The sequence below is a fragment of the Brassica napus genome, chromosome A7 (genome assembly GCF_020379485.1).
Source record: "Brassica napus cultivar Da-Ae chromosome A7, Da-Ae, whole genome shotgun sequence".
NCBI classification, from domain to species: domain Eukaryota; kingdom Viridiplantae; phylum Streptophyta; class Magnoliopsida; order Brassicales; family Brassicaceae; genus Brassica; species Brassica napus.
The window spans coordinates 16,592,044-16,616,603 of NC_063440.1; the positions used below are offsets into that span (position 1 = coordinate 16,592,044).

The 24,560-nt window shown below is 37.4% G+C and overlaps 5 protein-coding genes across 8 annotated transcripts; 4 read left to right on the plus strand and 1 right to left on the minus strand.

Annotated features, from left to right (window-relative positions):
- Positions 1 to 1,557: 1,557 nt before the first annotated feature.
- On the plus strand, positions 1,558 to 5,468 carry LOC111203631 (pyruvate kinase 1, cytosolic). The gene is made up of 16 exons (XM_022697546.2): positions 1,558 to 1,774; positions 1,866 to 1,962; positions 2,136 to 2,233; positions 2,319 to 2,474; positions 2,568 to 2,645; positions 2,747 to 2,878; positions 2,963 to 3,043; positions 3,163 to 3,234; positions 3,317 to 3,406; positions 3,489 to 3,633; positions 3,782 to 3,870; positions 3,998 to 4,093; positions 4,198 to 4,265; positions 4,363 to 4,462; positions 4,778 to 4,837; positions 5,062 to 5,468. The coding sequence occupies exons 1-16, from the start codon at positions 1,706 to 1,708 to the stop codon at positions 5,212 to 5,214; spliced, it is 1,584 nt and encodes a 527-aa protein (XP_022553267.2). The 5' UTR covers positions 1,558 to 1,705; the 3' UTR covers positions 5,215 to 5,468.
- A 501-nt stretch (positions 5,469 to 5,969) lies between these two features.
- On the minus strand, positions 5,970 to 7,250 carry LOC111203634 (60S ribosomal protein L24-2). Its single transcript, XM_022697551.2, has 4 exons — positions 7,115 to 7,250; positions 6,628 to 6,805; positions 6,382 to 6,530; positions 5,970 to 6,304 (listed from the first exon to the last, which is right to left on the minus strand). The coding sequence occupies exons 1-4, from the start codon at positions 7,123 to 7,125 to the stop codon at positions 6,154 to 6,156; spliced, it is 489 nt and encodes a 162-aa protein (XP_022553272.1). The 5' UTR covers positions 7,126 to 7,250; the 3' UTR covers positions 5,970 to 6,153.
- Positions 7,251 to 7,909: 659 nt separating this feature from the next.
- LOC111203637 (DEAD-box ATP-dependent RNA helicase 38) lies at positions 7,910 to 10,479 on the plus strand. Its single transcript, XM_022697555.2, has 7 exons — positions 7,910 to 8,299; positions 8,437 to 8,730; positions 8,810 to 9,034; positions 9,146 to 9,211; positions 9,450 to 9,848; positions 9,945 to 10,053; positions 10,141 to 10,479. Exons 1-7 carry the CDS (start codon positions 8,075 to 8,077, stop codon positions 10,296 to 10,298), a joined length of 1,476 nt encoding a protein of 491 aa, XP_022553276.2. The 5' UTR covers positions 7,910 to 8,074; the 3' UTR covers positions 10,299 to 10,479.
- A 5,191-nt stretch (positions 10,480 to 15,670) lies between these two features.
- Positions 15,671 to 18,763, plus strand: LOC106352760 (carotene epsilon-monooxygenase, chloroplastic). The gene is made up of 9 exons (XM_022697564.2): positions 15,671 to 16,371; positions 16,930 to 17,226; positions 17,302 to 17,499; positions 17,593 to 17,694; positions 17,764 to 17,904; positions 17,982 to 18,089; positions 18,182 to 18,264; positions 18,348 to 18,510; positions 18,599 to 18,763. The coding sequence occupies exons 1-9, from the start codon at positions 15,880 to 15,882 to the stop codon at positions 18,626 to 18,628; spliced, it is 1,614 nt and encodes a 537-aa protein (XP_022553285.2). The 5' UTR covers positions 15,671 to 15,879; the 3' UTR covers positions 18,629 to 18,763.
- A 237-nt stretch (positions 18,764 to 19,000) lies between these two features.
- LOC106356690 (protein fluG) lies at positions 19,001 to 23,669 on the plus strand. 4 transcript variants are annotated; one of them, XM_022697561.2, is made up of 17 exons: positions 19,001 to 19,857; positions 19,941 to 20,225; positions 20,307 to 20,422; positions 20,512 to 20,617; positions 20,709 to 20,865; positions 20,944 to 21,039; positions 21,103 to 21,151; positions 21,228 to 21,499; positions 21,572 to 21,744; positions 21,826 to 21,946; positions 22,044 to 22,096; positions 22,194 to 22,323; positions 22,406 to 22,551; positions 22,643 to 22,831; positions 22,906 to 23,138; positions 23,232 to 23,374; positions 23,463 to 23,669. In XM_022697561.2, exons 1-17 carry the CDS (start codon positions 19,706 to 19,708, stop codon positions 23,523 to 23,525), a joined length of 2,484 nt encoding a protein of 827 aa, XP_022553282.2. In that variant the 5' UTR covers positions 19,001 to 19,705; the 3' UTR covers positions 23,526 to 23,669. The 4 variants fall into 4 exon arrangements, with proteins under 4 accessions (XP_022553282.2, XP_022553278.2, XP_048592949.1 ...); XM_022697557.2 differs by having other exon boundaries at positions 19,001 to 19,818; positions 19,906 to 20,225; XM_048736992.1 differs by having other exon boundaries at positions 19,001 to 19,818; positions 19,906 to 20,225; positions 20,721 to 20,865.
- The last annotated feature ends 891 nt before the right edge of the window (positions 23,670 to 24,560 follow it).

A 24,560-nucleotide genomic window follows, 5' to 3' on the forward strand; every position in this document is an offset into this window, starting at 1 on the left:
ATATATTATTTGATGTTTTCAGTTTTAATAATTTTTATATTTTTAATATTTATAATTGATAAATAATTATTTTATCACATTTAGATATTATGTTTGTTAAATTTTTCTAATTTTATGTTTATAAATTTTATTTACATTTATATTTATCCATTTAAAAATATTATACTTTTATGTACTTATTGTATAAAATATTACATTAAAAATTCTGAACTATTAATTATGAAAAGCACATAACAAAAGAATATATTTATTTTATGTTTTGAGTGTTTATTTCAAATCTAATATGCATTTTAATCTTATCCAGCTTATGTTAATAATTTCTATATTTTATAAAATACTAATTTTTTATTAAAAAGAAAACATAAAATTTATATGATATTTTACTTTTTACAATATAAAGTAAATGATAATAATTATTTAGTGATTATTTGTACTTACAGAAGCTACATGCAGTTACATTATCGGTTCTTAGTCTTGGCACAAGAGGATTTGATCATAAATATTACCAAAACTTGTAAAATCTCCGACATAAACAGTTTAACTTGATTTTATGTGTATATATTTAACCATTTAAATTGTTTGTGTATTTCAACTGCTTTCATAATTTGGTGGTTTGTGGAGATTGGAGAGACCCAAGAGTCCTGACTTTTGGAAAGGACGTTGGGTTGGTCGCTAATTGTAAGCCACGTTTGCGTACATACGTAGAGTCATTGTTTGCTACGTATGCGTAGATGCACCAATAGCTTTATGCTATATACTCCAGCAAAAAGACAAAATAACGCCAGTTGTGGTCGACTTCACCACTACACTATGTCATATCGATTTTGAAGTATATATTGGATTGGTTTGATGATCGAACGGTACCTGCATATAACAAAAAAAAAAAAAAGAATCGCTTACAAAGGAACATTACTTCAATTTAATACCAATCCTTTCTGGCACATCCATTTCTTTAGCATTTAAGCCCATGTGCCCAATCGAACGACCTCACCATGGACCCAACAGGCAGAGGCAAAACCTGAAACATCATAGGAAAAGCTGGACACGCCAACCCGACCCGAACGGTAATGACTCAAAATATTGTCCTTTGAAGTCTCTCGGTTTCGGGTCGAATATAAATCTCTGGGGTCAACCCATGCTGCAGTTCACACGGCCTATGAATGCTGACCAAGACTTGTGTTTGTGTAGTAGTCAGCCTGTATGGGCCCATTACAACACCCGACGATGCCAAAACTAAAAGGTATATTTGATGGATTATTCTAGAACGTGAGGAATATTTGTTGGAATTTGACCAACTAGAACGCAGTTTTGATGCTCCTCATCACAAGAGACAGAAAAATAAAACACAATCTAGAAGATTAGATCGTATGTCTTAGAATCCAAACTTCACTCCAATAGATGAAACGACGTCGTGCTAGCTATCTAACTCGTGTTAACGGTTTCTAAAATAAAAACTACGGGCATAATTCACAAAAAGTGAGAACCTTTGGATTAAAAAAAAAAGAAAAAAAAAGAGCCACGACATGTTTCTTTTCTTTATATATATATATACTTCCATTGCGTGATATCATTTCGTTAGTTATTAACGAATATTCGACGGTCAAATCCCATTCGCATAAAAAGCATCTCCTCTCCGATCGAATTCTCTCACTCTGTTCGCCGCCGAAGATCTGAGATCTCTCCTCTCTCCTCTCTCACCTCAAAGATGCATTCGAGTCATCTCCTTCTCGAGGAACCGATCAGGATGGCATCAATCCTCGAGCCATCCAAATCTGTAAGCTCTCTCTCTCTCTCTCTCTCTCTTCATCGATCTGATGATTTGGTTTGTAAAGCATCACTGATCTCTTTCGATGTATTGTTGACAGAGCTTCTTCCCAGCATTGACTAAGATCGTCGGGACTCTCGGTCCCAAATCCCGATCCGTCGAGACTCTCTCCGGTTGCCTCAAATCCGGGATGTCCGGTACACTACTGACCTTCTTTTCTCCGGTTTGCTTGTGTTTTCTCACTATACCGGTCCGATCCTGAGATTTTAAGAAGAGGCTTGAAACTATTGGAAATGATTTATATATATGTATAATTTTAGTAACTAATGATGATCTACACATATTAATTTTTTTTTTGCTATGGGGGCAGTGGCTCGATTTGATTTCTCTTGGGGAGATGCTGAGTATCACCAGGAGACGCTGGATAATCTGAAAATTGCTGTGAAGAGCACTAAGAAGCTTTGTGCTGTATGTTGTTCTTTTCTTTTGGTTTGATGTTTTTTGCATATGCATGAGTTTTTAGTTTGAGAGAGTGTTTGTTTTGGTTCTTTAGGTTATGCTTGATACTGTGGGACCTGAGCTGCAAGTTATCAACAAGTCTGGGAAAGCTATTACTCTTAAAGCCGATGGACTTGTTACTTTGACACCCAGTCAAGATCGAGAAGCGTCTTCTGAAGTCCTTCCGATTAACTTTAATGGGCTTGCCAAGGTTCGTTCTCTACTTGAATGAGATGATAGTATATGTATCTAATCAATGCTTTAGCGTGTTTACTTATGTATATCCCTCCTGTGATGTTTTCAGGCAGTGAAGAAGGGAGACACTATCTTTGTTGGGCAATACCTATTCACTGGTAGTGAAACAACTTCAGTTTGGCTCGAGGTAAGCTTACAGATGGAGCTTTAGTGGTTTATCTATGTTGAAGTCTCTTAAGAAGATTGAATTTATGTGTTGTAAGACTAACCTACCGAATGAACCTGCAGGTTGATGAAGTTAAAGGAGATGATGTCATTTGCCTGTCAAGGAATGCTGCTACTCTTGCTGGTTCTCTCTTCACTCTGCACGCCTCTCAAGTTCACATCGATCTGCCAACTCTTACGGAGAAAGATAAGGAGGTATGATTCTAGCGATTGCTTTTGTTCCTTGTTGCCACACATTCGAGTGTCTGACCATCTTGTTTTCATTTGGTTGTCAACTAGGTTATAAGCACATGGGGAGTTCAGAATAAAATCGATTTTCTCTCTTTGTCTTATTGTCGTCATGCGGAGGATGTTCGCCAGGTCTGTATTTTTATGACAGCCTTCAGATGTTTTATCGTAGTTCTTTGTGTATGCACTGTTAGCTCCGAGCTTCTTTTGTTCTTCTTTGAACAATAACCAATTGTTGTTTCATAACACAGACCCGCGAAATGCTTAAGAAGTTGGGTGACCTCTCTCAAACACAAATATTTGCCAAGATTGAGAATGTAGAGGTAAGTGCAATGCAATGATTATTGCTTCTTACTAACTTTTCCTCCGGTAAGGAGAAAGATGCTGATATTGTATTTAAAATAGGGACTTAACCACTTTGATGAGATTCTACAAGAAGCTGATGGAATTATTCTTTCTCGTGGGAATTTGGGTATTGATCTACCCCCGGAAAAGGTGTGTTGGTTTGTTCATTCAAATTGGTTTTCCGGCAACAGACTTTACAGTCTTTATAATACCTTGGTGGATTCATGTGCAGGTGTTTTTGTTTCAAAAGGCGGCTCTTTACAAGTGCAACATGGCTGGAAAACCAGCCGTTCTTACCCGTGTCGTTGATAGTATGACTGACAACTTGCGACCAACTCGTGCAGAGGCAACAGATGTTGCTAATGCTGTTCTAGATGGTATGTGAGTCCTTCTTTTGTGGTACCTCTTAAATTTTATAGCAGAACCTACTTGGTTTGGTAGGTGTTATTGAAATGGTGGTGGGAAAACCTATTTATGGATCATAGCTCTAGTCGTGATATCTTCTTCTTATCTTACTTCCTGCAGGAAGTGATGCAATTCTTCTTGGTGCTGAGACCCTTCGCGGTTTATACCCTGTTGAGACAATATCCACTGTCGGTAGAATCTGTGCTGAGGTAGGCTTTAAGCATCTTAACTTCATTTCGTTCCTTGCATCCTTAAATCCCATGCATCTTGCAACCATCTTGAATCAAGATTTCTAAGTAGTTTTGTTCTTACTCAGTTTTTTTAACCCGTTCATAGGCAGAAAAGGTTTTCAATCAGGACTTGTACTTCAAGAAGACTGTCAAGTATGTAGGAGAACCGATGTCTCACTTGGAATCCATTGCTTCTTCAGCTGTAAGTTTGTCTTCTGTGTTTCTGTAAGAAATATTATATTGTCTGGTTTAAAGACATAAATTTCCATCACATTTTCTGATCTAACTTAATACACGCTTGATCAGGTACGGGCAGCAATCAAGGTTAAGGCATCTGTCATTATATGCTTCACCTCTTCTGGAAGAGCAGCAAGGTTCGTAGCACTGGTTTTGCCTTCAGCTGTTTTTTCGTTTTGTTTATTCAATTCATTTTTTGTCTAATGAATTGCTATTACTTTGATCTCCATGCAGGTTAATTGCCAAATACAGGCCAACAATGCCCGTTATTTCTGTTGTCATTCCCCGGGTTAAGACAAATCAGCTGAAATGGAGCTTTAGTGGAGCCTTTGAGGTATTGTTACCCACCTAGTCTCTCAAGTTTATAAAGCACAGCCATGTCATTTCTATAAAAAAAGTTGCTAGTTTTCAAAGCGACATGGTATACATAGTTATTGCTTTTGGACTTCTTTTTCTTACTTGCACCTTGTCATCAATCTTGGACACGGTTCAATAAAAGAGCCTCCTCAAATGTGTTGTATCAATGGTTGACTGTGATTGTTTACTTTGTAATATCAGAATTCTAGGGTTGTTTCTTGTTATACTGTAGTCTCACATATATGAAAGGCATGTTATAGTTGAAGGTTACTAACCGTGTGATTCATATCAGGCGAGGCAGTCACTTATTGTCAGAGGCCTTTTCCCCATGCTCGCTGATCCTCGTCACCCAGTAAGTCTTGTTTATCTTCTTTTCTTTTGCAACAAACAGTGTTAAAGACACCGATTGTTGCTTATTCTTGCTATGGATTGTGCTTAACCTTGGGCTTTTATATGCTGGTTGAACCAAATGACCCGTCTTAGAGGCTCAAACAAGACGTATAAAGAGTTTTAGTTGGAACTTTTTGGGTTCAAGTTCTAAGAAATGTAAAAAAAACTAAGATGTTGTTGTTGCAGGCGGAATCAACAAGTGCGACGAACGAGTCAGTCCTCAAGGTTGCACTAGACCATGGAAAGCAAGCAGGAGTGATCAAATCGCATGACAGAGTAGTGGTGTGTCAGAAAGTTGGTGATGCTTCTGTGGTGAAGATCATCGAGCTAGAGGATTAACACAAAAATGGAAGAAGAAAACAATTGCTATATTTTTCTTACTTCGAGACTGTGCCGGAGTGAGTATATTTTTATCTACGGGGACTTTTGGTTTTTGAGATTTGATGTCTCTAAATGATTCCCTTCTTTTTCCTTTCGGTATACATTTGGGTTGCCTTCAGATTTAAAGCCATGTTTAAAGAGTATACAATGTCTAGCAAATTATTCAATAAACTGTAACATCATTATATTTTTGATGTTACAAAACATGCCTATGTCGATCGTTATTGTAATATCATCTCTCTTAGTCTGTGGCTCTGCCTTTTCATTAATAGTGAATACAGATAATGAGCGTTCTTGCCCAACCTTCATGGTTAATCATCTAGACCTGCGAAATGGTTAGTCTAAGTGATCAAAAACAAAACCAGTTGAACTTTATGTGGGAAAGAAAGCATTTGAATTGACGTAAGGCGCCTTACGCCATAGAACATGAGACATGTGCTTAGCTTAGCTCGCCACAAAGATTCCACTTATTATAGATACCAACAAGTTATTGCCTAATCTTCATTTAATTAGCCTAAGTGACCGAAACACCATGCGAGAAGGATGGTGCAAGTGTTTGATGCTGATGTTACCAACAAGTGCTTTTATCAGCCAATATGAAAATGCTGTTGTTTCTTAAAGGATGGTTTGGGCTTGGAATTGTGGTGGATATACTAGAAAAACAATGAAGAACGGATCATGATCATTGTTTTCAAAATTTGGAGACTGAAAAGAGTAGTGAAATGAAGTTCATTGACACCAAAATCCTCGAGTCTGAGATAATAAGAGTTGGAAAAAGTAATAAGACAATAGCCAATAAAAAAAGGTTTACGTTCTGCAGAAAAATCTGAAATTAACATCAAGAAATAGCCACTAGCCGAAAACACACAAAAGTGAGAAGATATGGTTTAAAGCTATTCAGCGTTTGCCACCACCACCTCCCAGCTTGGGACCTCCCTTGGCAGCAGCCTTGGGGATCTTAGCCTGAATCTTCTGTTGCTTTGAAGCAAATTCAGCCTTCTTTGCCTTCTTCTCATCTTTAGTCTTCTTGATTCTCTCCTTGATATCACTGTAAAATCATCACAAGTCAAATCAGTTTTTAGAAATCAAACAATTGTTCCATTTGAATGAGAATGAGAAACTGACCGAAGAGCAGCTTCTCTGGCTGCATCACGAACTTCAGGCTTCTCAGCTCTCTTCTTCTGAATCACTTCCAAGGTAGCACCAACAATGGACCTCGAGTACGGCTTCTTGGTAGCACGTCTCCTCTTCTTCACAGCCTCTTGAGCTGCATCCTACAAAAGATCCATAATTTTCAAACAGGGTCATTATCATAATCCAACGCAGGCCCTTACAAAAACAAAAAAACAAAACTATTTGAGTTTTATTTACCTTCTTGTGCTGCTTTCTGTACATGGTAGTCCATGCAAGCTTGGAAGGCTTCAGCTTATTATGAAAGTAATGCTTGCACTTAGAGTTGATGAACAAGAACACCTGAGAGTCAGATCGGATAAATCTGATTCCTCTTCCTGGGTAAATCTTGTGGCCACTGAAACGACAAAGCTCCGTCCTGACGTCACAAAGACGGCCAAAGAGTGAGACATAGCAACTAAGATTAACAAGTTCAAAGTTCACTGGGGTTGAAACAAATGACTCTAACAAGATAGAAATGAATCATCTAATACCAAACAGAGACCACTAATACATGCAGGCGATGAGTTTCATACTTCCATAATAAATCATTACAGAACAGAGAAAAAGACAGCAGAACAAGATCCAGTTACAGCATAACATAATCTCATTCTCTTACAGAAACCCATTGAAATAAGTGTAAGATGAACAACATGCATAATCAGATCAGCAGAGAGAGATTGATTACTTGAGAACCATGGTTGCTGCTCCTCTTCTTGCTCCTTTCCACACTGCTACCCGAAACCCTAATCAGTAGATTTCTTTATATAGGAGGAGGCTACAACGTGAGTGCAAACCCATTTTCGTTTATATATTTAATTTCTGTAGCCCACACTTATGGCCCATTATGTTATCGGCCCATACATGATCCTTAATTCAATTCACTTAGATGCCACCAAAATTAAAACACTCCAAAATCTACTAAAATCCTTAAATCAATACACCCTCCCCCTTCCCCCCTAATGAATTTTTTTTTTTTTAATATTCGCACTAATAAAAAAAGATGGTAAAGATAAATATCAGGGAAATCAAACCCGCTACCTCCTAGAGTAATATTTCCATCTCAAACCACTAAATCATGATGCTTCGATGTTCATTTGTCTCGTATATTTGTATATATAAGTATGTATAAAACTTTTATTATCAGATTTGTTACATAAACATAGTATACATATACTAAATCCTATTAAAAACTAGTCCCGATTAGTCTCCAATTTTTTGATAATTCAATAGATCCATGATTACCACCTAACTAGCGTAGTTTCGAACATGTTGCAGTGAAGAAAAGTAGAAGTATAAAAAGTGGGATATAACTAAAAAGTATACGTGTAACAAAGTTTTTTTGATGAATAAAATTTAATATTCATTTAGAAAAATAATTTTGGTAATCGAAAAGAGTAAATCGGCTATCTAGAAGAAAAGGAAACAGTAGTCAACAAAAAATAAAATGAAAAAGGGAAAAAACGAGACAGTAAACCGAAATCGAAAAAACCGAATTGTAAAATGGCTAAAGTCGGTTATCCTTTCCCCGTAGCTTGAAACTAAAGCAGCCGAGTAAAAATATAATACATATTGATTGATCGATCGATCGATAGATAGATCAACAGAGTTTCTCTTCATCTTCTTCCTCTCTGATTCGCAGCCTACAATGGCGGATACTGTAGAGAAAGTCTCCACCACTGAAGCATCTTCATCCTCCGCGGAAGCACCAATCCCCGCCGAGAAAACAGAGCCCACGGCAACGGAGAAGACAAAGTGGGGCGATGTTGAGGATGACGACGAAGAGGAAGCTAACGCAGTTTCGGAGCTCAATTCCTTGAGTATCAAGGAGGAATCTGTGCTTGACGAACCCGAAGACTCAAGCATCAAAGCGGTATTACTTCTTTCTACTTAGTGAATCGCGAGTCTTGTCAATTGAGCTTAGATCTGAGTTTTACTGATAAAGTTTAGGTTTTTATTGATGGGTTTGATTCAAAAATCAGTTCTTTGATGATTTTGATTTTGGTTTAGGTTACTTCCGGTGAGACACCATACACATCAGCGAGTAGGTTTGAAGATTTGAACTTGTCACCTGAGTTGATGAAAGGCTTATACGTTGAGATGAAGTTCGAGAAGCCCAGCAAGATCCAAGCCATCAGTTTGCCTATGATAATCACACCGCCTCACAAGCACCTCATTGCTCAGGCGCATAACGGATCTGGCAAGACCACCTGTTTCGTTCTTGGGATGCTTAGCCGTGTTGACCCCAGTCTGAGGGAGCCTCAAGCTCTTTGCATCTGTCCCACCCGAGAACTAGCTATCCAGGTTTGTTTACTTTTGGTCTGAGAGTGTTTGATTGTTGACTTGAGAAAATGGATTGACAGAGTGTTGAATTGAATGGCAGAATTTGGAAGTTCTTCAGAAGATGGGGAAGTTTACTGGGATCACTGCGGAGCTAGCTGTCCCTGAGTCGAATCATGGTGTAACCTCTGCAAGAAGAGCACATGTTTCAGCGCAAGTTGTGATTGGCACCCCTGGGACGCTTAAGAAGTGGATAGCGTTTAAGAAGCTGGGTCTTAATCATCTGAAGATTCTCGTTTTTGATGAGGCTGACCATATGCTTGCTACGGTATGCTCTTTGTATTTATTGGCCTTTGTTAATTTATCAGTTTATGTATGTTGTCTTCATATTTTCCCTTCGTATGTTGATAGTTGAAGTTTCAATTCGTTGTTGTTGCAGGATGGCTTTAGGGATGATTCCTTGAGGATAATGAAGGACATTGAGAGAGTTAATCCAAAGTACCAGGTATGTTAAAACTTTTGTCTGATTTAGTCTTGAATTATAAGTAGGATGACTACTGATTTCTAGTGGCCATATCTACTTTGATTTCTAGTGAATAGAATCAGCTCAGCTATGTGTTTTCTCCATTGTTTAGAGACCCTTATGTTAATAAGGCATGAATCTTATGCTTTTACTTTGTTGTGCTAAAACTGATTACGTGTTTGTGTTCTTTCTTGACCTTTTTATTTTCGTTCTCTTACAGGTTCTTCTGTTCTCGGCAACTTTTAACGAAACAGTCAAAGATTTTGTTCAGAGGACAGTCAAGGACCCGAACCAACTGTTTGTAAAAAGAGAGGATCTGAAGTTGGACTCAGTAAAGCAGTATAAGGTGGTTTGCCCAAGGGAGCAGAACAAGATTGAAGTCATCAAGGATCAGATTATGGAGCTCGGAGACATTGGCCAGACCATAATATTCGTGAAAACTAAGGTGTCAGCAGGCAAAGTGCACAAAGCTCTTGCGGATATGGGGTATGATGTCACCAGTGTTCATGGTAATATGACCCAAGAGGACAGAGATAAGATAGTGAAGGAGTTCAAAGACTGCCTAACTCAAGTCCTCATTGCAACCGATGTTCTTGCAAGAGGTTTTGACCAACAGCGGGTAAAATATCAGTCCTTTTGACCCACCCTGTCTATTTCTTCTGCAAAATGCTTCTTAGTTAATGCCTTCTTGCTCGGTTTATGCATAAACTTGCAGGTGAATTTGGTTGTCAATTATAATCTGCCTACTAAGTATGACACCGGTGAGCCAGATTATGAGGTTTACCTTCACAGAGTTGGAAGAGCTGGCCGGTTTGGTCGTAAAGGTGAGCGTTGATTCTTCCTTTTTAATATTATGTGAGCTAAGCATTGGTTCTTGTCCATTTATTAACGGAGGAGCATTTGTATCGCAGGAGCTGTATTCAACCTCCTCCTAGATGATAAGAGGGAGATAGAGGTCATGGAGAAGATAGAGCGCTACTTTGAAGCACAGGTTAAAGAGATAAAGTCTTGGAATTCAGAGGAAGAGTACAAGAGCGCACTCAAAGAAGCTGGCCTGCTTGATGAGTAAAGAAACACACGGATGAAGAAGACACGAGTTGTTGTTTGAGAAAAAACATCTTAAAAAGACTTTGGCTTTTTGTTCTTTTTGTTTTTGTCTTTTTATGAAATTGTTGTTGTAAGTTATTTATTTTACAACATCGGATGAGAGTCGAGACATACAAAAGAAAAAGACTTTGGTTATGAATTCAGTTCAGTGTCCAAAAGCTGCTTTTCTTAGTTTTCAACACATGGTTGAGGTTTTAGCAGAAAGGTGATTCAATGCTCGTTTATGGTAAGTGGTACGCAGGTTCTTGTATTTATGCACAAATGGTGATGTATCAATCTCCTTCTCTAGGAACTTCTCTTGTAATGCTTCACATTCTTCATCCACCTGATTCATAGCCTCTGCGGAGCACGCAAAAGGTGTCGTTTAGAAGTCACGACACCAAGAAACTATACCGATGAAGTAATGCAGTTGTGTGAGTTTACCTTATGGTTTATGAAGAAGAGAACCAGGAGAGTAGAGCTTGAGGATCTCTTCCTTTTTTCCAGCTCATTTAGCTTTTCTTGCGCAGTTGCAAGCTCACTCGTACGGATGATTCTGCACTGTAGATAGAGTAGCACAAGGTATACCCAAAAAGCTAATAAATATATGGTAATTGACACCCACTTGGTTTCTGAGCTCCATTATCTGTGGCTCCTTCTCTAAGTTCTCTCCTGTTTGCATTGGACCATGACAATGTCAGATTTCTAGATGAAACCGACGTTATGACAATGAACAAACAACAGAGAACTTACTAGAGTACTGCAATGTTTCTCTGCGGAGCTCATCTTTGATCACAAAGACAATGAGCAGCACCAGTGAATGATCTCAATACATAACCAATGAAGCTACATTGTTAGAACTAATAAACAATAGTCGTTATCCATAAAAACTATTAAACAGTTTTTAAGACTTGCATTGTTTTTGGACTTTCACTTGGTCAAGAGAGAGCAGAAACTGCTATCTTTGTCAAAACCAAAAAGAGACTTGGAATCGCAACCATGACAAATTAGTGATCCACAATCAGTTGTTACATCTCCCCCCAACTTTGAGATCATCAGCTTTGAATTAAGACCCAACTGGTTCATACCAGACTCTTTTCTGCTGGCTTATATACCATCTCCCTAGAAACAAGATATATATACTATCAGAACAGATCTCACCACTGACCCAGAAGACTGAGAGCCAATTAAAGAAAAAAAATAACGATGCCACATTGTAATATCCAATCATGTCAACAAGGGAGCTGCTCAAAAGCCCCGAAAAAGAAAGATGGTAAAAAAGGCTGCTTCTCAAAAGTCATGAGTCTCAAGAAGCTGCTCAACCAGCTGGGTCTGAGCAGCTTCTTGAGACTCATGACCGTCTAAAGCATGGTCTGCTTCATATTGGATGACTCTCACATGGAAGTTCCTGGGTCTCCTCAGTCTGGGCAACTTGTTGACCATTTAAAGCATGGTCTCTTGGCTTTTCATTCAGCAGATTGCTATCTCCTCCAGGATGTTCATATATTTGATCATGTGAAAGCTCGTTTGAAAGGTTGTATTCAGGATGAAAGTGAACTTCTGTTTCAGAAAAGCCATCATTCCCGTGGCCCACTTAAGCCTCCAACAAGGAATGACTCTGTTCAGCATAGTCATGGTACAGATCATGTACAGCATCATCAACACTCCTGATCCATTTTTCTGCATCTTCCCCACAAGCCTTAGAGAAACTAAACTCAATAAGCTTCATCTTGAAGCGTGGATCCATAACAACAGCAACCGCCAGTAGCAGGACACATCCTCTCCAGTACTCATCAAACTTCTCTCTTAATGGGCTCGCCATATCTCTGACATCTGCTTCTTCACTCATGGCTGCGTGGCTTAGCTCTAGCTGAAGCTTTGTCATTTCATGATACAGATCGTTTGCTGTCAACCGGGTTGGGCCAGTCAAAACACTAGCCGCGTCAAAAAGAATCTTCAAGCACGAGCAAAGCACCTCAATCTTTCTCCATTCTTCAGGAGACGTTGAAATTTTATATTCAAGATCACAATTCCCCAGACAAGAAAACACTTCCTTGTGTTCAGAGGCGGCCCATTTCGTTTGGTTATCAATACGGAGATCTTTCGTAGAATGGGTTTGAAGTTGTGTCTTGAGTTCATCAAACCTGTCGTTAGTTTTCACATGCTTTACGCTATCACCAACCTTTTTAATAGGAGTCTGAAGATCTTCAGCACCAAGCACATATTGCGCCATACTGCTCAGGAGGCGGGCATAGCAGTTCCCTAACAACAGCTAACCATTCATAACATGCTGGTTCCTGGCAGACAAACAGCATCTTAGATAGATTTTTATCCATCTATACTATTAAACCAAGATCCTATTGTCATTTTTTACCTTACCATACCTTTTATTTACTAATATTGCATGTTTCATTAAAGGCAATCAAATAATATTAATAACAAATCTATATTGAGTCATTTTTTTCGGATCCAGCCCATATTAGATCTCTCTTGGGCTATTTGAGCCGATTAAGAAATCAGATCCAATTCTCCCATTTTTTTTTCCTTTGGGCCATTGAGTCCAAGTTCAAATAATTTTTTTTCAACTATTCTTAATTATTTTTTTTTTCTTTTTTTAATATAATTTAAGCATTCATAAAAATATTGATTTTTTTCATTGAAAAGTATAAATCTTTATTAAAAGTATACAACTTTTTATTAAAATATTAACCACATAATAAAATTAATTTATCAGAGTTATACCAACTTAATTCATTAAAGAAATAAAGTTTAATTTTTTAAACAGAAATAGTCATTTAAAATGAAATACGATAAATAAAGATAAAAAGATCCTATTAAACCAAGATCCTATTGTCATTTTTTACCTTACCATACCTTTTATTTACTAATATTACATGTTTCATTAAAGGCAATCAAATAATATTAATAACAAATCTATATTGAGTCATTTTTTCCGGATCCAGCCCATATTAGATCTCTCTTGGGCTATTTGAGCCGATTAAGAAATCAGATCCAATTCTCCCATTTTTTTTTCCTTTGGGCCATTGAGTCCAAGTTCAAATAATTTTTTTTCAACTATTCTTAATTTTTTTTTCTTTTTTTAATATAATTTAAGCATTCATAAAAATATTGAATTTTTTCATTGAACAGTATAAATCTTTATTAAAAGTATACAACTTTTTATTAAAATATTAACCACATAATAAAATTAATTTATCAGAGTTATACCAACTTAATTCATTAAAGAAATAAAGTTTAATTTTTTAAACAGAAATAGTCATTTAATATGAAATACGATAAATAAAGATAAAAAGTGTAGGTCTTTTATAAAATAAAACACAAATATATGAAAATATGACATTTACTAAATATTTGTCAATTGAAAAAAAATAAAAAATAAACCCGCGCTTTGAAAGCGCGGGTCAAAATCTAGTTGTTTATTAAAATATATTCAATCAATTTGTATAAAATTAAAAAATAATATAAAACTAAATAGTATTTCCAAAAAAAATTAGATATCAAAAGGAGACTAATGGTATTAACTTATATATATGTTTAAAAATTTTCATAAATTTTTAAAGAACTGTTTTAGTAATAAAAATTGTATAATTATAAAAAAATATTTCAAAAATTGTAAAAATGCTTTTTATATTTTTATCATTATATTATTTATTGTTATATTGAGAAATAATAGTATATAAATTATTACCATATTGTAAAAAGTTTATCGAATTTTTTTTTCTAAAAGATATAAATTAACATTAAATGTGATTATCTATGTCATAATAGCTATAAGCCATATCATAATTGTTAAGCGTGTCTTCGAAGAAGCTCTTATTGGTGGAGATTATAGAGATTAGAGCAGACACAAAAAATCGATTGAAAGAATAGACAAAAGTTATGTTTAGACTAGGAAGGGATTAGGATTCTTGTAACTGGTGTTGTTTGGATTTGGATGGATGTTGAGGAGAGGAGCCACCGACATCAAAAAGATTTGTAAAAGAAAGATTTGTAACGAGAGAGTGCGATTAGAAATTAAGATTGGGAAAGAGATAAAGTTTTCGAAATTGAAAAAAAAAGAATTAAAATCAGCTCAGTTTTGGCTCACCAAATGAAGTAACGAGAGAAAGAGAGATGGTTGAAAGTAGAGATGTCAAACAGGTTTATCCATCCTGCTTTGTCTTGTATCGCGGTGGATTAATCGTCGAGCGGGTTACAACGGGTATGTTTCGTGCGGGTTGTGATTTTCAAAATGCCGGCCCAAACTCGTACTGAAAAATATATAGGCTTTCGCGGACCGTCCCGAGGGACACCTCCTTATTAAACCGACTGCTACAGCTTCTTTCATAAATGTTCAAGTAGAAGAGTTTTATAAGAGAGTTGAAGAGAAATCATTAAGCTACACTAAAGCCTTATCAAAATTAATGTCACAAAGCTCTGTTTGTGCTTGCGTTCTTGAGTTAAAAGCCTTCTTTTGTTATCAGCATAAGCTTTTGTTGAGTTTGAATCTGATTGAGTTGTTTTCTTTGTAATAATTTGGCTCAAGTGTTGTATATTTTCATCAAACCATCTCTCTTTTTAATTATTTGGATTGCAAAAAAATTAGTGAACCACTTTGCCAAATTATATATACAAATGATGTGATATACAACTAACGTTTCTCCTAAACAACGCCATTGTACCCAAATTTAATTTAAGAAAAACACTATTTCACAATACTGAAAACAAAACCAATCAACTTAAGCAAGAAATATCACATTGTAATAAAGCAATTCATAGTTGTGTGTAATAAAAAGAGAAAACCAAATCAAAACACCGCCAAAGCTCGAATCGTCATCGTTGGAGCTGGAGTCGTCATCGCTGGAGCTCAAATCATCATCACCGGAGCTCGAATCATCATCGTCAGAACTCCTTATGTTTTATGGGGGAAAATTCACAAGAATCGCTTTCTTCTTGCCCTCCTTCTCGTTTTTTTTCAGGTAAAATAAGAAATGAAGAAAAAAAATACGGATCCATGTAATTCTGCATGATCCGTTTTGGTCCATCCCGCAAAAGATCCAGTCCCGCAAATACTCGTCTTCCGAGGTCTGCAAATTTGCGGACCTAGAAAATCACGATATTCAGGCCTAGAAAATCACGTTCCAATACCGTACCGCGACAGTTTTTTACGGGCCAGACTCGCGATCCAGATTCATAATTACCATCTCTAGTTGAAAGGTATACTGGCTACTCACCACACATAAAGTGTGTCCATCAGTCTAATGAAAATTGGAAACTCATAGTGTCTATGAAAGTAAATTTCTCTAGATTTATTAAGAGCACGTGAGATTGTTTTTTTTTTGTTTTGTATAGCATACGAGACTTTTGTCCTTGTTCTGAAAAACCATATTTAGCTTCACTGAACGACAGCGTTTCATTCACCATCTTCCTTATCCACGCTTAAAGGCTCGCGTTTCTACACACAAACAGAGTCGAATATTTCTGCGCAGAAGCTTCAAACAGAGCTCACCAATGGGCTGAAACAGAGTAACATAAAATATAATACAACATTTACGAGAAAGAAGATGGAGTCTTCTCTCTTTCTCCAATCTCCCTCCTCTTTCTCGTCTCTCTTCACTGCAAAGTCCAAACCTTTTCCCTCTCCTAAACCCAGATTCGTCTCCATCAAAGCCTCCATTGAGAAACCTAAACCAAAACCCAAACCCAAATCCGAGACCACGTCGTGGGTCAGCCCCGATTGGCTCACGTCACTCACTCGCACCATCACCTCGGGCGAAAACGACGATTCAGGTATACCAATAGCGAGCGCGAAGCTGGACGACGTCTCGGAGCTTCTCGGAGGAGCTCTCTTCTTGCCGCTCTACAAATGGATGAACGAGTACGGACCCATCTACCGTCTCGCCGCTGGTCCTCGTAACTTCGTGGTGGTCAGCGATCCAGCGATCGCGAAACACGTTCTCAGAAACTATCCTAAGTACGCTAAAGGGTTAGTCGCTGAAGTCTCCGAGTTCCTCTTCGGGTCGGGTTTTGCGATCGCAGAGGGACCTCTTTGGACGGTAAAGATTCAATCTTTGAGGCTTAGTTTTGTACCAGTTTGATTGGTCGTTTCTGGTATTGGTTTGGTTTAGATTTAGGTAGTTTTGGGTTTGGTTCGGTTTGGTTTGGTTTCAGAACTGAAAATAGGTTTTTGGGTTTGGTTCTGTTTTTTATTTCAAATAATTTGGATAAAATATCTAATATTTCAAGTAAAATATCAAGTAATTATAATGATTCAGTAGTTTTGTATAATTCGGATTATTTTAGATATTTTAAATAAAAATATCTGGTTGCTTTTGAATAATTTTGGGTAGTAGATATTTTTTTTGTTTTTTTCCATAAAAAAATGCTTTTAGGTATTATTAATAGATTTTTAAATAATATATATTTTAATTTTGATATGTATATATAATTAATATTTTTGTTCGATTTCAGTTCTGATTTGATTCAGTTATTTTGGATATAAAAATATAGTAATACTGTTTAATGGTTTCGTCTATTTTGGTTATTTTGGTTCGGTTCCAATTTGTTTTAGTCCAGGCCTACCATTGACGTTTGATTCTTGTTGTGTATGTTAGGCGAGGAGAAGAGCGGTAGTTCCGTCACTTCACAAGAGGTACTTGTCTGTGATTGTGGAGAGAGTGTTCTGCAGAAGTGCAGAGAGGCTCGTTGAGAAGCTGCAGCCTTATGCAGTGGAGGGAAAAGCTGTGAACATGGAAGAGAAGTTCTCTCAGTTAACTCTCGACGTTATTGGCTTATCGCTTTTCAACTACAACTTCGATTCACTCACTACCGATAGTCCTGTCATCGAAGCTGTTTACACTGCTCTCAAAGAAGCTGAGCTTCGTTCTACTGATATTCTACCCTATTGGAAGGCAAGTTTGTGTTGTTTCTTGTGTGGCGTAGACTTGGATTCGTGCTGAGCCCTTGGTTGTTTTTTTTTGTTTCAGATTGATGCATTGTGTAAGATAGTTCCGAGACAAGTGAAAGCTGAAAAGGCTGTGACTTTGATAAGGGAAACAGTTGAGGATCTCATTGCCAAATGCAAAGAGATTGTGGAAAGAGAAGGTGAAAGAATCAATGATGAAGAGTATGTGAATGAGTCTGACCCAAGTATCTTGCGGTTCTTGCTTGCAAGCAGAGAAGAGGTTTTACTTTCTTTCCTTTTTCATCCATATGCAAAGTTAGCCTATCATTGTTGTTAAATGCAAAACTGATGTTGGATTGTGTGGCTATTTCAGGTGTCAAGTGTGCAGTTACGAGATGATCTTCTCTCAATGCTTGTTGCAGGTCATGAAACCACTGGGTCTGTTCTCACTTGGACACTTTATCTCCTAAGTAAGGTATCTTCTACGTCCCTAGCCACTTCTTATCTTTGATGAGTAACTTTGTATGCCTCTTAACTTGAACAGAGCCCATCTGCATTGGCGAAAGCACAAGAGGAAGTAGACAGAGTTTTAGCCGGGAGAAACCCGGCTTATGAGGATATAAAGGAGTTGAAGTACATCACTCGTTGTATTAACGAGTCCATGCGTCTTTACCCTCATCCTCCTGTAAGCAATCATTCTCATCTCTCTATAATCTTCATGAACTTGATCTCCTGATAGATCTTTGTTTTGTGTCTTGGTAGGTCTTGATTAGAAGAGCTCAAGTTCCAGACATCCTTCCAGGGAACTACAAGGTTAATACAGGACAAGACATTATGATCTCGGTCTATAACGTCCATCGTTCATCCGCGGTAACGTTTCTCTTCCTTCCTTTTCTCACGTAGTAACATATAAGGGGAACCTATCTGATCTGCTAAACGTGTTGTGTTTGTTGTTTCCAAAGGTGTGGGAGAAAGCTGAAGAGTTTCTGCCTGAACGCTTTGAGTTAGAAGGACCGATCCCTAACGAAACAAACACAGATTTTAAGTAAACTCACTAGCACACTTGTTATGTTATTAGATTAGGTTGAAGATGTGGTAATGATTTGTTTTGTTTTTTGTTTTCACCAGGTTTATACCGTTTAGTGGAGGGCCTAGGAAATGTGTAGGTGATCAGTTTGCATTGATGGAAGCAATAGTGGCACTTGCGGTCTTTCTCCAGCGCCTAAACGTTGAGCTTGTTCCTGATCAGACCATCAGCATGACCACTGGAGCTACCATACACACCACTAATGTAATGCCAATGATTAATCAGAGTGTATGTTTTGTTTAGAATGGTTTCGTTTTTGTCTGATGGTGATTTTTTTTTTTTTGTGTAACAGGGATTGTATATGAAGGTGAGCCAGAGGTAAGCTAGAAATGTCGAAGATGAAGTTTGAATCTGTTTTCATCTGTGTTTTATGATTATTGATTAAGTTGTGATCATCAAGATTCAATCTTTTTGTACTAATGAACAGCCTATTCCAAATATATATCCCATTACGCTCTGGTGATCTTGCTAACAAACGTTCTTCCGTAACCTAAAACCCAAGTTACAGGCTTGTGGGTGATCCTCTTAGTGTGGACAAACTTCAAACTTTACCTAAACAGCCGGTTCCATATGATCATCCAACGATCTGAGTTAAACGTGACAAACATCTGGAAGAGAATCTCCATTTTCTCAGATCCTCAAACATACCTCTGCCTTTCCACTCCCTTCAGTAATACTACTGTAAGTAACCGTGCTGCATCTAACTCCAATATCTCAAGAACGATGCGTTTAACCACATCAAATTAACCGACAGAGTTTGCAGCAAGTTAAACAGCTGATGAGAGCAGTGAAAGTGAACAGATCTGGCTTGCAATCACTAACCGATTTCATATATTTCAAGCTTGGCAAAGGCCTTGTCTAGAAGTTCACTTTTGCCATAAATAAGTACTGAAAGTGACTTAAACTTTGGTAAACATACATTTGTTCGACTACTTATTCGGTTTGTCACACTGACGCGGATAGGAAATTAAAATTGTGTCTGAAAAGGTACTGAAAATGAAAAAAAAAAGACAAGAAAAAAAAATAATGCATGAGGGCGAGTGTTGGTTTGTTAGGACAAGAGTGGTTGGTAATAATGACGCAACGTGCACCATCTAATTTTATAAAAACAAGAACGTGACATGAACCGGGGGGAACTAGTAAGTCAGAAAACGCCAACTTCGAGAGAGCTAGCACATGCAAGAAAATGTTATTCGCATCGCCTAACACGTACACGTGGACTGAGACTATTGGCTGCGTAAACAAGTCTCCACCAAACTCTGTCGTGACCAAAAGTCAAAATCGTATCGTGCAGGGAGAGGAGAAAGTTACATCTACTTGAGAAACAGTCTTTGAGTTTTTATTTCAAGAATGGAGTTTAAGGAGTTAAAGGAAGCAATAGATCAAGTAGAGCTCGTTGATGCTCACGCTCACAACATTGTCTCTCTCGACTCTTCTTTTCCCTTCATCCGAACTTTCTCGGAGGCCACCGGAGACTCTTTATCCTTCGCTCCTCATTCTCTCTCCTTCAAGGTATAAGATGATACCATGTGTCACATCTGTTTATCAAAGGTATACATACATACAAGGACACATGATCTCTTTGTCTATATGAAACAGAGGAATCTGAGGGAAGTTGCTCAACTCTATGGCAGTGAAGTATCTCTGGAAGCTATTGAGAAACATCGTCAAACCTTGGGTTTGCATTCTTTAACATCCAAGTGTTTTAATGAAGCAAGAATCTCTGCTCTGCTCATTGATGATGGATTGAAGCTGGACAAGAAGCACGACACTGAATGGCACAGAAACTTTGTTCCATATGTTGGTCGAGTACTGCGTATTGAGACTCTTGCTGAGCAAATCCTCGACGAAGAAAGTCCTGATGACTCTTCTTGGACTTTAGATTCTTTCACCAAAGCCTTTGTTGAAAGATTGAATTCATATCCTTTTCTTTTAATACAATTGTAATGAATGTGGCTACTTAGTGTTTTTTTTTGTATTGTTACCTTGACTGTGGACACGCTTGTTCCAGAGATTGTTGCTTTGAAAACAATCGCTGCTTATCGTAGCGGTTTGGATATTGATACTCATGTGAGCAAAGAAGTTGCTGAAAATGGCCTTGTTGAAGTCTTGCAAGGTAAGAATATGAACATGGCAGGTTTGGTCTAGTAGTGTATGTCAATAGTCATCAAGATGTAAAATGATTGGTCCCTCTTCTTTATGCAGCTGAAAAGCTTGTCCGTATTGGAAACAAGGGCTTGATTGATTACATTCTTACTCTTAGTTTGGAGGTCGCCGAACGTTATGACTTGCCCTTGCAAATTCACACAGGGTATGCAAGATTTGGTTAATCTTTTGTCCTCTAATGATTCTAAGCTCTGAGCTTTTGAGAATGTGTTTTGTGTAATCACTATGCTCAGCAGTTTTGGTGACAGGGATTTGGATTTGAGGTTGTCAAATCCTCTTCACCTTAGAACCCTTCTTGAGGACAAAAGATTTGAAAAGTGTCGTATAGTTCTTCTTCATGCATCTTATCCATTCTCAAAGGAAGCATCATATCTGTCTTCAGTTTATCCTCAGGTGTTACTTCATCCACACTCCATTTATTTATGCAATGTCGTTTGCTTATTTTTGATCTATCTTTTGTTCTTCCTTAAGGTATTCCTTGATTTCGGTTTGGCGGTTCCAAAACTTAGTGCCCATGGTATGGTATCTTCTGTTAAGGAACTTCTTCACTTAGCCTCAACAAAGAAGGTAAAATGCACTATGTTAACATAATCCTTATACTAAAAAAACTAACCATAAGAGATTTTTCAGGTGATGTTCAGTACTGATGGCTATGCAACTCCTGAGACCTACTATTTGGGTAAGTTCAAGTTGTTACCTCTTTTGTATTGTTTTCCAGTCTTGAACAAAGTTCTTATCTGTTTTGGTTTGTGCAGGTGCAAAGAAAGCACGAGAGGTCATCTTCTTAGTACTGCGTGATGCATGTGTCGGTGGTGATCTCTCGCTCATGGAAGCTATTGATGCAGCTAAAGACATTTTATCACGGAATGCAATTGCATTTTATAACATAGATGTAGACACAAGTTCTTCTATTCCACAAAGTAGAATATCTCCCAAGTCACAGATTGAGGAGCCTCATGTTCAAGAAGATAGTAGTTCGTTTGTACGTGTTATTTGGGTTGATACATCAGGACAACAAAGATGCCGTGTAAGTGTTTCTCACTTGACTTTTTCCCCTAATAACCACAGAAACTTGACAAGCGTTACGTTTCTTGCACAGGTTGTTCAAGCGCAGCGTTTTAACAGAAGTGTGAAGAAGAACGGTATTGGTTTGACTCATGCATCAATGGGGATGACTTCATTTTATGATGGACCGGCAGAAGAGTCTAAATTAACTGGTATAGGTGAGATTAGACTGGTTCCAGATCTATCAACCAAGCGGATCATACCATGGTACTTTCTACAGTTAGCTTAACATTTTTTTTCTTTTCCACTTTATTACATTGATCATGTCATATTTAACACTACCATTAGGACAAAGCAAGAGAGCATGGTTTTAGCTGACATGCTCCTGAAGCCTGGTGAAGCATGGGACTACTGTCCAAGAGAGACCTTAAGAAGAGTCACAAATGTTCTTAAAGATGAATTTGATTTGGTAAAAAATTCTCCATATACACACTTCTACTCTCTCTCTGTGGATACTTTTATTGGCTTTTTAGTACCTTGAACTCCAAGTTTTCTTGCCTTTTTAGGTAATGAACGCTGGTTTTGAGAATGAGTTTTATCTCCTCAAGAATGTTGTGCGGTATGCGGTTATATATTTCTTGAATCTTGGTTTCTTTGTTCAATCTAATCGGTTTCATAATAATCTCAACACTTGTCCTACACAATATTTTTTGAAGGGAAGGGAAAGAAGATTATGTGCCTTTTGAAGTTGGTCCTTACTGTTCTACATCCTCATACGATGCTGCAGCTAAGATTTTCCATGAAATTATACCAGCTCTTGAGTCCTTGAACATCGCAGTTGAACAGGTCACAAAAAAATCCTTTACAAAGATCAGACTTGTATCAAAACCACATCATGGTTCTTGACATGGTATATATTTCTTTATAGTTTCATGCTGAATCCGGGAAAGGTCAGTTTGAAGTATCTTTAGGTCACACCATTGCGTTCCATGCTGCCGACAATTTGGTTTACACACGTGAAGTTATAAGATCGGTCGCAAGGAAACATGGGTTGCTCGCAACCTTTGTTCCAAAGTATGTCAGTTTGTTTCTTCTCCCATTGCATTATAAGCTTTAACATTAGGATTTGGAATAAAAGAATGCATGTGTATGTGTGTTTTATCAGGTATGATTTATGTGATATTGGTTCTGGATCACATGTGCATATAAGTCTTTGGAAAAACGGTGAAAATGTCTTCCCGGCCTCAGATGAATCATCTGCTCATGGAATGTCTTCCATTGGAGAAGAGTTCATGGCTGGAGTTTTGTTTCACCTTCCTTCAATATTTGCAGTTCTAGCTCCACTTCCAAACAGGTAACTAAAACCATAGGGTTTTTAGAGTAAATGTTTGGATTGTTACTAAAGTTAAATATTTGCTAAAATTTCAGCTATGACCGAATCCAACCTAATACATTTAGTGGAGCATTCCAATGCTGGGGCAAGGAGAACCGTGAGGCGGCTATAAGAACGGCTTCTCCACCAGGAGCTCCTGATGGTTTAGTTACTAACTTTGAGATAAAAGCTTGTGATGGCTCTACAAATCCTCACCTTAGTTTGGCCATTATTATGGCCGCCGGAATTGATGGTCTCCGGCGACACCTTCAACTTCCTGATCCTATAGGTAAAACTTCAAAATATATTTTCTATTCCCTATGGGTGAGTTATTAAGGAGATGGCACCATTTCTTTTGCATTTTTGTGTAATGAAACATCAGATACAAACCCGGCAGATGTGGCTGCTACATTGAATAGACTTCCTGAAACGCTCTCAGAAGCTGTTGAAGCTCTGGAGAAAGATAAAGTCCTCCACGAATTACTAGGACAAAATCTTTTAGTTGCCATAACAGGAGTCCGCAAGGTACATTACTGTTCTTTAGTTCAAAGAATACATTTACAATGGTACTATAATGCAAAATCTCTAATACGTTTTCTTCTATTTTTAACAGGCTGAGGTCCAGTATTATTCGAAGAACCCGGGTGCATCTAAGCAACTCATTCACCGATACTAATTAAGCGTTGGCTCTCTTGAGCCATGGGATAGTGATTGCTGGATAATTTGCTTTTTCCGTTGTTGAGTTTATATGATAAATGCCTAGAGATTAATATCCTAATCTCTAGAACTTCTTCAATAATATCTAAGTGGTTATATAACATATATCTATCAAGATTTTCATATACTAACAATGTGTATGCTTTTTCTAAAACACCCAAAAGTAATAAAAGAAAAAAGAAAAAAAGAAACACTAGGATACCATGACGATATATATAATGAAGAAGTGATGCTAAATCTAAATGATAAGTCTGGATAATTACAAATTCATGACAACATATGCAAACTATTACAAAAGTTGATTAAAGAAGATTACTTTACGTAATGTAGGCGTTTCAATGAATTCATGCCGTCGTTCGTGGAAAATAATGCAAGCAAGGACCTTTTTAGACATTATGATTGGTAACAATGATCTTATTGGACATGTTAGGAGGCAAAGTCTATACCAAATGTTGTTTCTTTTTTTTTTTCTCCTCCAAAGATGCCGCCTAACATCACGTAATGTTACCCTACACTTAGCTCACATTAGTAAATCTAACATCAACTTTAATAATAATCTTACAATCACGCCCATTTAAACAATCCTAATTTTTCAAAGTCTTTCACGATGTATATTTAACAAACACACACTCATGTATAACTGTTGTGCGCGTGTGTGTCTACAAACGAAATAAAAGTTGCGCTTCATAGAAGTCGCATGTCGCCTACTTGATGAATGTTAGAGCACATTCGTATTGGTATTGAAATGTTCAATGTAAATAAGATCTAAATTTCCTATGTATACACAAAATTTTCAACAAGAAGATAGGTAAAGTGATATGTACACTTAAATGTCTTTGTGTTTAATATCATGCACGGAAATTATGGAATAATATGTTTCTGACAAGCTTGATGACACCAGCTAAACGAAACCATTTTTTCTGGTCAACAAGAAAACAACCAAGATTCATACTATATAGCTAATAGCTCGTGAGAATTTTATTGTAACGTCATG

Excerpts from the sequence above, each read along its gene's own strand:
- LOC111203631 (XM_022697546.2), top strand. The coding sequence starts at position 1,706 with ATGCATTCGAGTCATCTCCTTCTCGAGGAACCGATCAGGATGGCATCA. Across the intron at positions 2,475-2,567 it reads ACTTTAATGGGCTTGCCAAG|GCAGTGAAGAAGGGAGACAC; the intron begins GTTCGTTCTCTA and ends TGATGTTTTCAG. Across the intron at positions 4,838-5,061 it reads TCGCTGATCCTCGTCACCCA|GCGGAATCAACAAGTGCGAC; the intron begins GTAAGTCTTGTT and ends TTGTTGTTGCAG.
- LOC111203634 (XM_022697551.2), bottom strand. Across the intron at positions 6,531-6,627 it reads ACAGAAAGCAGCACAAGAAG|GATGCAGCTCAAGAGGCTGT; the intron begins GTAAATAAAACT and ends GATCTTTTGTAG. Across the intron at positions 6,305-6,381 it reads GCCAGAGAAGCTGCTCTTCG|TGATATCAAGGAGAGAATCA; the intron begins GTCAGTTTCTCA and ends ATGATTTTACAG.
- LOC111203637 (XM_022697555.2), top strand. The coding sequence starts at position 8,075 with ATGGCGGATACTGTAGAGAAAGTCTCCACCACTGAAGCATCTTCATCC. Across the intron at positions 8,300-8,436 it reads AAGACTCAAGCATCAAAGCG|GTTACTTCCGGTGAGACACC; the intron begins GTATTACTTCTT and ends ATTTTGGTTTAG. Across the intron at positions 9,212-9,449 it reads GAGTTAATCCAAAGTACCAG|GTTCTTCTGTTCTCGGCAAC; the intron begins GTATGTTAAAAC and ends GTTCTCTTACAG.
- LOC106352760 (XM_022697564.2), top strand. The coding sequence starts at position 15,880 with ATGGAGTCTTCTCTCTTTCTCCAATCTCCCTCCTCTTTCTCGTCTCTC. Across the intron at positions 16,372-16,929 it reads CAGAGGGACCTCTTTGGACG|GCGAGGAGAAGAGCGGTAGT; the intron begins GTAAAGATTCAA and ends TGTGTATGTTAG. Across the intron at positions 17,905-17,981 it reads GTCTTTACCCTCATCCTCCT|GTCTTGATTAGAAGAGCTCA; the intron begins GTAAGCAATCAT and ends GTGTCTTGGTAG.
- LOC106356690 (XM_048736991.1), top strand. The coding sequence starts at position 19,657 with ATGGAGTTTAAGGAGTTAAAGGAAGCAATAGATCAAGTAGAGCTCGTT. Across the intron at positions 20,226-20,306 it reads TTTGTTGAAAGATTGAATTC|GCTTGTTCCAGAGATTGTTG; the intron begins ATATCCTTTTCT and ends GACTGTGGACAC. Across the intron at positions 22,097-22,193 it reads CTCCTCAAGAATGTTGTGCG|GGAAGGGAAAGAAGATTATG; the intron begins GTATGCGGTTAT and ends TATTTTTTGAAG.